The following is a 13,533-nucleotide window of genomic DNA, read 5'->3' as shown; positions in this document are numbered from 1 at the left end:
GACTGGCGACTGTGGCAAGGAAAAACTCCCCGAGATGGCATAAGGAAGAAACCTTGAGCGGAACCAGGCTCAAGAGGGAACCCATCCTCATCTGGGTTACACCGAATGTCCATTTGTAGCGGGTATACAATGTTGCGGGGTGCAGTGATGATGATCCAAAGCGAAGTGTATTTCTGAGTCAGTGTAGGAGACTGTTGACATCAACTACAGTCCAATCCAGTCAGGCCTGGATGAAGTGGGAAGATCCACGGGGGGGAGAGGGGCAGGAACAGTGGTCACTGGAGCCTCAGGAGCATGTTTAACTCGACCGAGAGAGAGAGAGAGAGAGAGAGAGAGAGAGAGAGAAAGAGAGAGAGAGAGAGAGAAGAGGGTGACAGGAAGAGAAAGATATGGATTATTAAGTGTACCTATTGTTGCATGAGAGTTAAAGTCACTGTGCAGTTTGGACTCGCACGACTGGCAAGACTCGCTATGGCAGCATAACTAAAAGGGAGAACCAGAAGGCAACACAGACATGAGGGATCTCTGGGATAAGAGACGGCCCACCACACCACCATCAACAAACCTGAGTGAACACGTGAATGTGAGGGGACGACAGCGTACAAATATCCCAGTTCACCAAACACTCTATATCAATGTTCCCTCCAGATCTGAGCCTTTACCTGAGAAAAAATCTACTGATTAAAGGCTTGACTGAATAAATATGTTTTCAACCTCGACTTGAACACTGAGACTGTGTCTGAGTCCCGAACACTGGTTGGAAGGCTGTTCCATAACTGCGGGGCTTTATAAGAGAAAGATCTGCCCCCTGCTGTAATCTTCATTATTGGAGGAACCAACAGATAGCCAGCACCTTTTGATCTAAGTAGGCGTGGAGGATCATACTGGTACAGAAGTTCACTCAGATACGGTGGTGCGAGACCATTAAGTGCTTTATACGTCAGTAGTAGAATTTTATAATCAATGCGAGATTTGATTGGGAGCCAGTGTAGACTGATTAATACAGGGGTGATGTGGTCATATTTCCTAGATCTAGTGAGGACTCTTGCTGCTGCATTCTGAACTAACTGAAGCTTATTTATGCACTTACTCGCACACCCAGACAGTAAAGCGTTACAGTAGTCTAATCTAGAAGTAACAAAAGCATGAACTAGTTTTTCTGCATCCTGTAACAACATCATATTTCTAATTTTAGCAATATTTCTAAGGTGAAAGAAGGCGATCCTGGTAATATTATTCACGTGAGACTCAAAGGAAAGACTCGAGTCAATAATCACACCAAGGTCTTTGACAGCCGTACACGCTGAAACAGAAACACCATCCAGAGATAGTAATCGGAAAGTTTGCTTCTAGCTGCATGTGGTCCTAGTAAAAGTACTTCCATCTTATCTGAGTTTAGCAGAAGAAAGTTATCGAGCATCCACTGTCTGATGTCCTTTACACATTTTTCAACATTGTTAAGCTGATCTCTCTCATCTGGCTTTGCTGAAATATATAGCTGTGTATCATCAGCATAGCAATGGAATCTAATACCATGTTTATGAATAATTTCTCCAAGAGGCAGCATATATAAAGAGAAAAGCAGAGGGTCTAAGACAGATCCTTGAGGAACACCAAACTTTACCTTAAAGAGTGTGGAGAACTCACCATTAACATCAACAAACTGATAGCGATCAGTCAAATAAGACCTGAGCCAAGAGAGAGCCGTTCCCTTTATTCCAACAATGTTCTCAAGTCTAGTAAGTAGTATAGTGTGATCAATGGTGTCAAAAGCTGCACTAAGGTCGAGCAAAACAAGTAAGGAGACAAAACCCTGATCAGAGGTCAATAACAGGTCATTTACCACCTTAACTAGCGCCGTCTCTGTGCTATGATGAGGCCGAAATCCTGACTGATACATTTCAAAAATATTATTCATAAGTAGGTGTGAGCATAACTGCTGTGCTACAACCTTTTCCAAAATTTTGGCTATGAAGGGGAGATTTGATATTGGTCTGTAGTTGGACAGCTGACATGGGTCAAGGTCAGGTTTCTTAATTAGGGGGTGGATAACTGCCAGTTTGAAGGATTTTGGTACAAAACCAGTGCTAATGGAAGAGTTTATTATTTTTAAAACAGGTTCAATTACCTCTGGAATGATCTGTTTAAAGAAACTTGTAGGCAAGGGATCGAGAATGCAGGTTGATGATTTTGATGAGGAAATTAATGAAATTAAGTCATTCTCGTGAATAGGAGTAAAACTTTGTAATTGATTGTCTGTTATAATTACACTGCTGTCTACAGGGTTACTTGTAAAATAATTTGGATTTATATTAACCGTCTGGATTTTTGCCTGATGTTTTCAATTTTATTATTAAAAAAGTTCATGAAATCATTAGTACCTAATGATGGTGTGCATGTGAGTGCAGTGCTTTTATTCCCTGTTAATTTTGCTACCGTGCTGAATAAAAATCTAGGATTATGCTTGTTATTTTCTATGAGGGTATACCACTGTGCTAATTTTTTCTCCCTGATCATTTTGGTCTTAAGGGGAGCTACATCATCTAGGGTATAACGTAATGTTGATTCTAGGTGTTTAGTGGCCCAGTCGAGCTCTGCAGGGTCAGACGGAGATCTATCTAATATCGTAATTTCTGGAAGATTGTTAATAAAACGCGCTGCTGTAGCTGACATGAAAGTACGCTTAACACGATAACGTGGTGAAGTAGTAATGCAATGACTGAGGCAAATTTTAAACGAGATGAGATAATGGTCTGAAATAGCTTCAGACTGTGGAATTATGACTACGTTTTTTATTTTTAATCCAAATGTTAACAACAAATCGAGAGTGTGTCCACCACTATGAGTGGGTCCTATAACATTCTGATTAATTCCAACTGAATCTAGAATGTACACAACAGCTGCTCTTAAGGAGTCTTCCTGATTATCAAAATGAATGTTAAAATCACCAACAATTAATGCTTTGTCTAGAGATGTAACTAAATTTGTGATGAAATCTGCAAATTCTATAAGAAAATCAGAGTAGGGCCCTGGGGGTCTATAAATAATAATTAGTGGAATTGTCTGACTGGACCTGCTTTCAGACACTGAAAATTTTATGCTGGTGTAAAGAACTTCAAATGTTTTACATTTGTGTTTAGTCTTTTGTGTGACGCTTAGATTATTATTATAAATAGCTGCAACTCCGCCTCCTTTGCCATTTAGACGGGGTTGGTGTATGTAACTATACCCAGGAGGACTCGCTTCATTTAATGCTAAATGTTCATTTGGTTTAATCCATGTTTCTGTCAAACACATTATTTTAAACTCCTGGTTGGTAATAATTTCGTTTACATTAAGCGCTTTAGACGTGAGAGATCTAATATTCAGCAATCCTATCTTTAGATCAGAGGTGCTGGCTGTGCGTTCAGTCCTATTTAATTTTATGTTAATCAGGTTACTAAAACAGACTTTCTGAGAATTCCTATATTTTGGTTTCGCTCGGGGGACAGACACAGTCTCAATTTGGTGGATCCTGAGTGACGACTCTGTGCAGCTAGCAGACGGTTGGTTTAGCCTGTCTGTCTGCTCCCTGGCCTTGGCTCTAGACAGTCACTTGTTAACTAGTGCTGTTCTGAGACTATGACCTATACTACAAGAAATGAGAGCAGCACCTTCCCGAGTGGGATGGACACCGTCCCGCCCTAACAGGCCAGCCTTGCCCTCAATAATGCTCCAATTATTAATGAAGCCCACATTATTTTTGGAGCACCACTCGGACATCCAGCAGTTCAGCGACCATAACCTGCTGTAGGCTACATCGCCACGTCGTATTGGGATGGGGCCAGAGCATATTACAGCATCGGACATTGCCTTCGCTAATTTACACACCTCTATAATATTACTCTTAGTAACCTCTGACTGTCGAAGGCGTATATCATTAGCTCCTGTGTGAAAAACTATCTTAGAGAACCTGTGCTTTCCTAAGAATCTAAGCTGACCTGCTATGTCCGGCGCCCTGGCTCCCGGTATACACATAACCTGTGCTGCTGGTGCCCCTAAAGGTCTAGCTAATTTCACGTGCCTCAGAATGGAGTCTCCTAAAACCAGAGCTCTTTCAGGTTTCTCAGCGGGTGCTTCACTGAGGAGAGCAAACCTGTTGGACACGTGAAGCGGAGAGGAATGGTGCTCCCGTGGGCGAGCCTTAGCGTTAGCTTTGGCTTTGCGAATATGCCGCCGAGTCGTCACCCATTCGCCCCGCTGCAAGGGCTCTAATGCCGAAGTCGGGGGAATATTAACTTCACCTAGGGCATCCAGACTTTCCCCTGCAGAACCTGGACTGCTCTCGCACTCACTACTTCTCTCTAGACTCTGGATGCGCTCCTCTAATGCTAAGATCTTCTCCGTCAAAGAGCAAACTAGCTTACACTTCTTACAGATAAAATTATCGCTAACAACGGAGAGAGACTGACTAAACATGTCACACTTCACACACTGAATGAACTGGATGTTCGCCATAGCGGAGAAATTACGTACCCTTAATGTGGTTAATGTACTGTGTGTTCGTAGTTCTGGTGGGAATGTCCTCCACGCACTGCTTTCAAATTCTCAAACAGGGAAAAAAGCGCTCTTCCGAAAGCAAAAATACACGAGACGGAGCCAACGGCAAAATAGCTGCTTGCAGCTTGGTGCGTCCGTGTTCAATGAGGCGCTCAATACCATGATTATAAAGGATGAGCATATTTTGCCTCTTAACGAATGCTTGCTTCTCTCTTGTGCTTGCAGAAACCAATGTAAATAATGATAAATTCTCATTCCATTTGCCACACTGAGAGCTCTGACTCCAGCGCTCATAATAGATACCTCTTGCTGCCACTACCCTACAAGGCAGGCTATTACACCTACATTGTATGGAAAAAAAAAAGTTTATTAACACCTTACAATAAGATTTAAACTTGCATTTTATACATCACATTCTAAAATGAAATAGAAAAATACAGTTGTGGACAAAGTACACAAAGCATGTACTTGAGTAAAAGTAGAGATACAGTAAGTAAAATATTACTCCATTAAAAGTGCTTCCTTTAAACTTTCATTTGAGTAAAAGTACAAAAGTATTTGCCTTAAAATATACTAAAGTATCCAAGTACCATGATTTATTATGCCTATAATGTATTATCATTTTTATAACAAGACTATTTGCAAAATCGAATGTGGAAATACTCTAATGTTATTCTAGCACACCATCTATTAACAGAATAATTGTCAGGCTGTTGACGCGGTAGCCGATATAGTCCGATCATTGTCCTTTTATTTCAAACCGTACAACACAAAACACTCACAAGCCGTTGAAAACAATAAACAAAGACATCCGCTCGAAACGCGTTGTCCACTATGAGCGCGAATGTCCCAAGCATAATCTATAAAGCCTTCGGCAATGAGTAATCCAATTCGGAAGTTGAGTTCGGATATACAGCCAGCGGTGCATGCCGGCGGCCGAGCAGCCACGCGATTGTCCAGCTTGAAAATATATCGACCGACAGCCTGTGACTCAAGAACGTGAGTTTAAGTAGTCTGTTCTTTAATGAGCCACAGCTGTCGGTAATCTTGAAAAGCAGCGTGACTGCATTCGAGGGGGGCATGGCAGAGTGAATCCCTGACAGCTACAGAGGGGGGCGTAGCAGGGTGAATCCCTGACAATAATAGAGAATGAATGGAATAGAGATTGAAATGGAGAATGGAGATTCCCCCTTACTGAACTCTGCACTGAAGAGGTACTGAACTATAACAGAAAACCTTTATGACATCACCTCAAATAAAGGTAACCAAATTAATTAATGCGAGTTTAACTACAATCCAATTAGATTAATTAGATTGTAATTGTTTTGTTGCTACACACATTATGATAAGCTGCATGCTATAAATTATAATATTATGGAAGCTAAAAGAAATATTGTTGCTCTGTGAGTAAAATTATAGCAAGCAACACAGCATAACCATAAATATAAAAAATTATATATCTTAAGTGATATACAGTTATTAGCCTATTTCACTAAATTAATTTGCCTTTACGAGAGAATAGTATAGCGCAATGAGTGATAGAGCAGCATACCTTTATCTTTTACACGTTTCCTCCTACTACTTTCCCCCCCATTTTTTTATTGGACTCTTAATTGTTAAGACTTTCTCATCTTTTTATTTTTTATTTGGATTAATATCTTTTTACTGACGTGATGTCGAAATGTAGTTGAGTAAAAAGTATATTTTAACTTTGAAATGTAGTGAAGTAAAAGTGTCCCCAAATAGAAATAATTACGTTAAGTACAAATACGTGAAAAAACTACTTAAGTACAGTAACGAATTACATTTACTTTGTTACTGTCCACCACTGAGGTCCCCTGGTGGTCTAGTGGTTAAGATGCAGCGCTCCCACCGCTGCGACCCGGGTTCGATTCCCGGTCAGGGAACCATCCCCAGCCACTCTTAGTGCCGGTCCCAAGCCCGGATAAATTGGGGAGGGTTGCGTTAGGAAGGGCATCCAGCGTAAAACATGTGCCAAATCAAACGTGCGGAGGATCCGCTGTGGCGACCCCTAACGGGAGAAGCCGAAAAGAAACTTTAACACTGTCCACCACTGGAAAAAATACAACTTTACTGTCATTGCATAGTAAAGGTAAAGTTTACCATTAGTAAAATCAGGTAATGATGTAGGGTGAGGAGGCCTGGGGTGCAGTTAACATTCAAATTTATCCCATAGGTGTTCAATATGGCTATAGGCCAGATCTCTATAGGATGCCACTCAAGATCTTTCACTTCAACCCATGAAAACCATATATTCATGGAGCTAGTTATGTGCACATGAGCTCTGTCATTCTGGACCAGATTTGGGTTTCCGAGTTCAAGTGAAGGGAAAGTTTAATGATACTATGTTTCATGCCCCCCGCCCCCTTTTCAAAATAAGCTATTATTTTTCTCTATTTATTACTAATACAGTAAAATGTGGAGCTCTGATATGTTACCTGCAAATGCTAATTTGGTTCATGAGGGGGATATACCACAACCGCGAACGAAAACTCACGGACGGCTGAACCCGCACTCCTGTCCAGGAGGTGGCGTTTATGTAACACATCACCAGCTCGCAATAACAAATGCACTAGAAGAAGACGAGCAGCAGATCGGAAGTGGTAGTCAGTCGTAGGGCACTCGGTCATCTGTAAGGTATATGATTTTTTTTTTGCAGTTATTTCCACCTATTTAAGATTTTCACTTATTAATGTGCATTGTATTTTCTAAAAGACAATTTAATTTAAAAGCTCTGCATTTGTATGACTTTTATGAAACGCTCTATACATCCCACATGAATGTCAAGCAAGGTCTTCTGCATTGCTTTCTATTTAGCTGTTTTGGATCCATAAATGTAGTAACTCATCTGTTCATCTGTTTTTTTATGTAAACTTCAAACTAGTGCTATATTCAGTAGTCATTTATCTTTAAATGCTGAATGTAAGGCGATTGTTCAATGTATTTTACTCACCTTTATTTTTTAGCAATTGTGTGTCTGTAGGTCTTCTGTTGCTAACGCAGATGCTTTATTATGACGTAGGAAACTTAAGTCATAATATTTAAAGGCATAATTCCAAATTTGGCCACCTTATAATTCATGTAGCACACGGAGATATTACTATCTAGTTTCATTTTTAGTCATTAAAAAAAGTTAATATGAACTTTAGCTAGCTAAAACAGACGTGTAGTCGCCATTTTGAAATGCCGAATGGATGCTGGCGGTTTGTAGACAAATTTAATTTAATTTGACATTCCGTTGTATACGTTGTTTTTTTTTTTTGTTTGTTTTTTTTTTTTATATATATAAATGCAAACAATTAACTTGCAACTATTCAGAAGGATTTTACCCAACAACAGGATCCACTTTTTTCCTAAACCTGATGAACTAATAACCGCAACACATTTAATCTGTTAATGTAAATATCTAACAAATCTATACATTTCACATATTACCTTATAGGTGTGTAACAAAATGCAATGGTTAACAAGGACAGACTTTCTTTTCAGGCCCTTTTTTTTAACTGATGAACGACCAGGAGCAAATTAAAATCTACTAACATGTATATAATTTAATCAGAGAATTTATCTATTGTTTTTTGTTTGTTTTGTATTTTAAAAACTGAAAACATACATTAGTTAAAACACAACAATAACTGTTTATAAGCAACAATAATTATTTGTCTTGCTTTTATAAATGAAATGTAGAAACTAGCAGGGCTAACTAACAATTATTTATGTTTTTAATTATCAATATTGTTATATTTTGATTATTTTATTTATTATTATTATAAATCGGATAAAAGATTTGTCGTTTTGCTAATTATAACTATATTAAACCGTAATTCATGGTATTTATGTATAAAGGTGTACTTAAATGCAAAAGCCACATATTGAGTTGAACTATCTTTAATTTAGACATTTCGAAGCTTTATAGTAGCTGTTTGTTGAGAAGTGCATGCGGTATTTCTCCTTTAAACAAATTCACTCCTGCTGAGTAGTTACTTTTTGTTTAAAAAACAAAGAAGAAAAAAGGTAATCAATACATTTCTATTGTATTTTCCAGAAGACAAGTTGACAACCATGCTTTAAAAAAAATCTATATAAAATAACTTTTTAATTTTTTTTTACAGTTTTATATATATATATCATCAATCATCAATCATTTTCTCCCGCTTATCCGTAATTCGGGTCGCGGGGGCAGCAGTCTAAGCAGTCCCCCGCCTCCGACTGCTGCCCAATCCTCATAGCACCGTCCCTTACGGTCCCTCCTGCAGGTGGTGAGCCCACGGGAAATATATATATATATATATATATATATATATATATATATATATATATATATATATATATATATATATATATATATATAAAAATAAATAAAAATAAATATATATATATATATATATATATATATATATATATATATAAATATAAGAATAAATATAAAAATAAAAATAAATATAAAAATACAGATCTTGTGTTCAGGTGTGAAGGTATACGCATCTAAAATATAATTAATTTAATTTTGTAAAATATTTAAATGATAAGCATACATTTAATATACAAACGTTGAAAACAAGCATCTAAAAGTAGTAAAGCTGCAGTAAATAGTTGTTATATATAAGTTAACTGTTATAGTAGACAAATGTTATAAAAAGAGAATGAAACGGAGAAACGCACAAAGATTAAAAAAAGGAAAAAATGCATTGGTGTACAAACGTACAAAATCATTTGCTGAAAACCACAACAGTGACTAAATAATGTAATAGTTTACTGCTGCTGTTCTTTGCTGCTTTTAGATTTAGTGTTTGTTCACACCGGTTTAATTAAATACATCATTGTTACAAGCGAGGTGAACAGATTCAGTGCGACTGTCTCGAAGTTAGAAAACAGTTTCCACAACAGCACTTTATTAAACTATAACATTTTCACATGATGAGGATTATACAGTTTTTGCTCACCGTGCTGATGTTTCGCCTTCATCTGTGATGCCAGCGTGTTTTCTTTTCATCCATCTCACACAAGCTCCGCTTTGCATAATTTGCTGGTTTCTTAATATAAAATGCACCTATTTCACTGCGTTTAATATAAAATGCCCCCATGACCTTTACTTTTTCCCTGCTGTCATTTTGTTAGCAGTTGTGTTATCTTACCGTCATGCAAACCCGTAACTTGAGGAGCCCAACTAATCCATAACGGCATTCGTTGGCAACGAATTTCATTATTGATTATTATTGATTAATTGTAGCAGCCCTACAGAAAAGAAAAGCCTTTAGCAAATTACTGAGTAAGGAATCTAAGTACTTATGTCAATATTATATTACAATTTAGTCTGGAGTTTTGATGTGGGGGAAAAAGTTATTTAGCACAAGCTCTAAACACAAAATGTGAAAAAATATCATTTTATTCAATATAAATATACATATTGAAATACTTTCAGATTCACATTACATTTTCATTTTTGTTTAATTACCATTTTTTTGTGTTCTATTAGGTTTGTAATGATCTGGCCTCATGCATTATTTGTGACTCAAATTAATGGATCATTTTAAACTTGTGTTATAACTAGAGTTAGTTTAGAAAGTCTGACTCACTTGTAATGTCCCTTGACAGCTCTCTTGACACAATGGGACGTCACTTTGGAGATTTGGCCAAGATAAGACACATCATTACTTACAGCATTTCACCCTTTGAACAGAGGGCTTTCCCCCACTACTTTTCAAAGGGAATCCCCAATGTTTGGAGACGATTTTCATCATCCTTCTTCAAGGTTGCACCTCGTAAGTACTATACTTAAATTAATTTAATTAAAATAAATAAAATTCATAACATTTATATTGTACAACTTGAAATTCAGTCCTGCGTTCAGTCTCGTGTTCTTTTGGTAAAAATGTGGTCATGTAAACTAGAATTAATATTGGCGTTGAACCAACAATTTTATTTACAGAATTATTGACACTGCTTGTGTTTGGGGTCATTTCTTTTCTGTTTCTGTTACAGCAATGATTGTGATGTACCTCACATACACTTGGGGAAATCATGTTCATGAGCAGAGCAAAAGGAAGAATGCTGCAGACATTGGAGATAAGGAGTGAACCAAGTCAATGTCTCTGTGTTCTGTGTGAATAATTTATAAATAAATGGATGGTATAGAATGAAAAAAGGTTTGACTAATTTATTGTAAATTTTATTTTGTCCTTGGAGTTTTTAATGTAATTTTTGTAGGGTGCAGGGTTTAGTAACAATAGCATCAAAGTAGCAGTATTTATGTAAAATAATGTGCTTAAAATAAAGTGACAGTTTCATATTCTGTATATACTGATGACAAAACCAGCAAACTGGGGACTTAAGTTTATGAAATTAAAAAACAAAATTCAGTTTGGAAACTCCATTTCTTTTTCGACATACTCCCCTGCTGTATTTTTACACTTCTGCTTCACGTCATTACCAGTGCTTAAATTCTGACCTTGGAGGAACTCGATTGTCCATAGTTCAGAATCAAGCGTTCTACTTACTGAAAGTTCACAGTAATGACTGCTGTGACTGGGATCGTCACTGATGGACGTAGAGCCATCTTTGAAAAGTTTACACAATTCCGATGTCTTACTGCGGCTGAGCGTCTCATCACCTTGCTGTGCTTGAAGTGTTCTGTAGATATTGTGGGTTTTATGCCTTCGTTCACAAGAAACTTTACCACACGCATCCATGCATGCACCAACACTGTTGACTGCCATTTTGATTAACGGCTTTTAGACTGGCTCGCAAAACGTGTGCCGCCTATCAGTAATAGTACACACTAGCCACCTACCACTGTGTGTAGTAATGCCAGGATAATATACATTTTTATACCTGTAAAATGAAGTCCTGGCATCACTTGAATACCGCTCAAATATTCCTAACTGTAGTCATGCACAGGGGCAAATCTACACTGCCTTGGCAAATTTAAGTCTCAAATGTTTTGTCAGAGCACTTTCTGTGCTGCTTTTTTGTAAGCTTATGCAATATCATATATCTGTCCAGTTCTCTCTGAGTTGCTTTTTTTTTTTTTTTTTTTGCGCCAAGATCTTTTATTGAGGATTAGGAGGCCACTGCATCAAGCCTTCTTCAGCACATAAAGAATCTTAGTGAGATTAGGGTTTGGATTTTGAAAATGTCTATGAACAATATAATCTCAATTTGAGCCTGTCTTTGTCATTTTGGAATATACCTGTGCCATCAGGGAAGAAGAAATGCACCCTGCCCTTTGGAACACCAGACTATGTGACCTTTTTTAATTGAGTCCAATCTAGTCTCTCTAACAAAATGAAGCTTATATATTTTTTCAGTTTTGTCTGAAACTGACAGTCGCTGTCTTAAGGAGACACAGTTGTTTATTCCCAATTCATTAAGTTCTTCTGCATTGTGGAGGTTTTTGGCTTTGATCATTATATGTTGTCAAAAGTTGGTGTTGGTGTATTTCATGAACACATTTTTATGCACAACTTTCCCGAGTTTACACAAAATGGTATGAAAGGTTAAAAACAGTCTTATTTATTTTCGAAACATTCCAAAAAAATATTTATGCTCAATTATGTGAAGGCTGCGTAATCGAATGTCCTACTTTTTTCAGCTTCAGAATACTCCTCTACTGGTTTTCTTATTTGATTCTTTTTAATGCAGTTGTGGAAACCCAGGGCTCAAACTAAGAGCAGATACTCTAAAAGCCATCAATTTAACAGGACACACTTGTGCAACAAGTAACAGTTATCAGTCACATTCTAATATTTTGATCACATCGTTAACACTTTCGCAACAAATTAAAATTTTCTACACACATCTGTGTATCCCAACAACCATCAAGATAATTTTTTCCCAACTACAGCTGTGCCAAATGCAGCCTTTTTTTTTGTGGCTTTAGAAGTGGAACCCTATGTGGTCTTCTGCTGTACCAAGGTTAATTTCTTAAAGTGATTAGTTCATTTACTACTGGACACGCATGAGTAAAGCATCGCAAAATCTCCATAGATTACGTACAAACTCTTCTAGTCTAAGTCATTCATTCATTTATCACGTGCCTCCTATATACACTATGGAGTGTATTACACAGGAAACATAATCAAGTAGTTCATCTCATGAGCAATAACCCCAATAGGGTTGTACAAGCCAGTGCACATTTAGTGCAAGCCTGGATAAATGGGGAGGGTTGCGTTAGGAAGGACATCCAATGTAAATCATGTGGCAAATCAAATATGTGGATTACGAATCTAGAAATTCATACCGGATCGGTCGAGGCCCGGGATACCAACGACTGCCACAGGTATCTTTAGCCAACAGGGTACCGGTGGAAATTGGGCTACTGTTGGCCGAAGGACGAGAAGGAAGACGTCTGCAGAGACAGCAGGGAAAGGAGAAGAGTAGGAGAGTGGATGTTCGGGTTGGTACTTTAAATGTTGGTCTTATGACTGGTAAAGGGAGAGCGGTAGCTGATATGATTGAGAGGAGAGAGGTAGATATGTTGTGTGTTCAGGAGACCAAGTGATAAGGAAATAAAGGCCAGGAACATTAGAAGTGGCTTTAAACTGTTCTATTACAGTGTGGATGGAAAGCGAAATGGTGTAGGGGTGATCCTGAAGGAAGAGTACAGTAAGACTGTAGTGGAGGTGAAGAGAGTTTATGATAGTGTTGAATGTGAAGCTGGAAGTTGAAGGGGTGATGATAAATGTCATTGTCTTGTTGAAACAACCATTTCAAGGGCATGTACTCTTCAGCATAAGGCAACATGACCTCTTCAAGTATTTTGACATATGCAAACTGCGGGGGATTCTTGAAAATAGATTAGCTTCACACAGACGTCTTCTAACTGATTGCCACACTAACTGATTGCCACACTGCTATTTTTTTTAAGACACCCCTTTTAACTAATTGCCCAATTGCACAGCCTTACGAGCGTGCATATCATGAATGCTGGGTCTTGTTTGTTTTCTGAGAATCTACTGCACCTACTGGTAACTT

At 37.9% G+C, this 13,533-nt stretch overlaps 2 protein-coding genes across 2 annotated transcripts in view; both read left to right on the top strand.

Annotated features, from left to right (window-relative positions):
• LOC310736655 (uncharacterized protein) overlaps positions 1–13,533 on the top strand; it is a 117,200-nt gene that overhangs the window by 60,949 nt on the left and 42,718 nt on the right. The gene's annotated exons all lie outside the window — the stretch shown is intronic.
• uqcrq (ubiquinol-cytochrome c reductase, complex III subunit VII) lies at positions 7,029–10,705 on the top strand. The gene is made up of 3 exons (XM_083560491.1): positions 7,029–7,197; positions 10,156–10,322; positions 10,543–10,705. Exons 2-3 carry the CDS (start codon positions 10,169–10,171, stop codon positions 10,635–10,637), a joined length of 249 nt encoding a protein of 82 aa, XP_083416617.1. The 5' UTR covers positions 7,029–7,197; positions 10,156–10,168; the 3' UTR covers positions 10,638–10,705.

Source organism: Silurus aristotelis (genome assembly GCF_946808225.1).
Source record: "Silurus aristotelis genome assembly, chromosome: 14".
Taxonomy (NCBI): Eukaryota; Metazoa; Chordata; class Actinopteri; order Siluriformes; family Siluridae; genus Silurus; species Silurus aristotelis.
The sequence above is the reverse complement of the archived record's forward strand: the minus strand, read 5'-3'. Positions and strand labels throughout refer to the sequence as shown.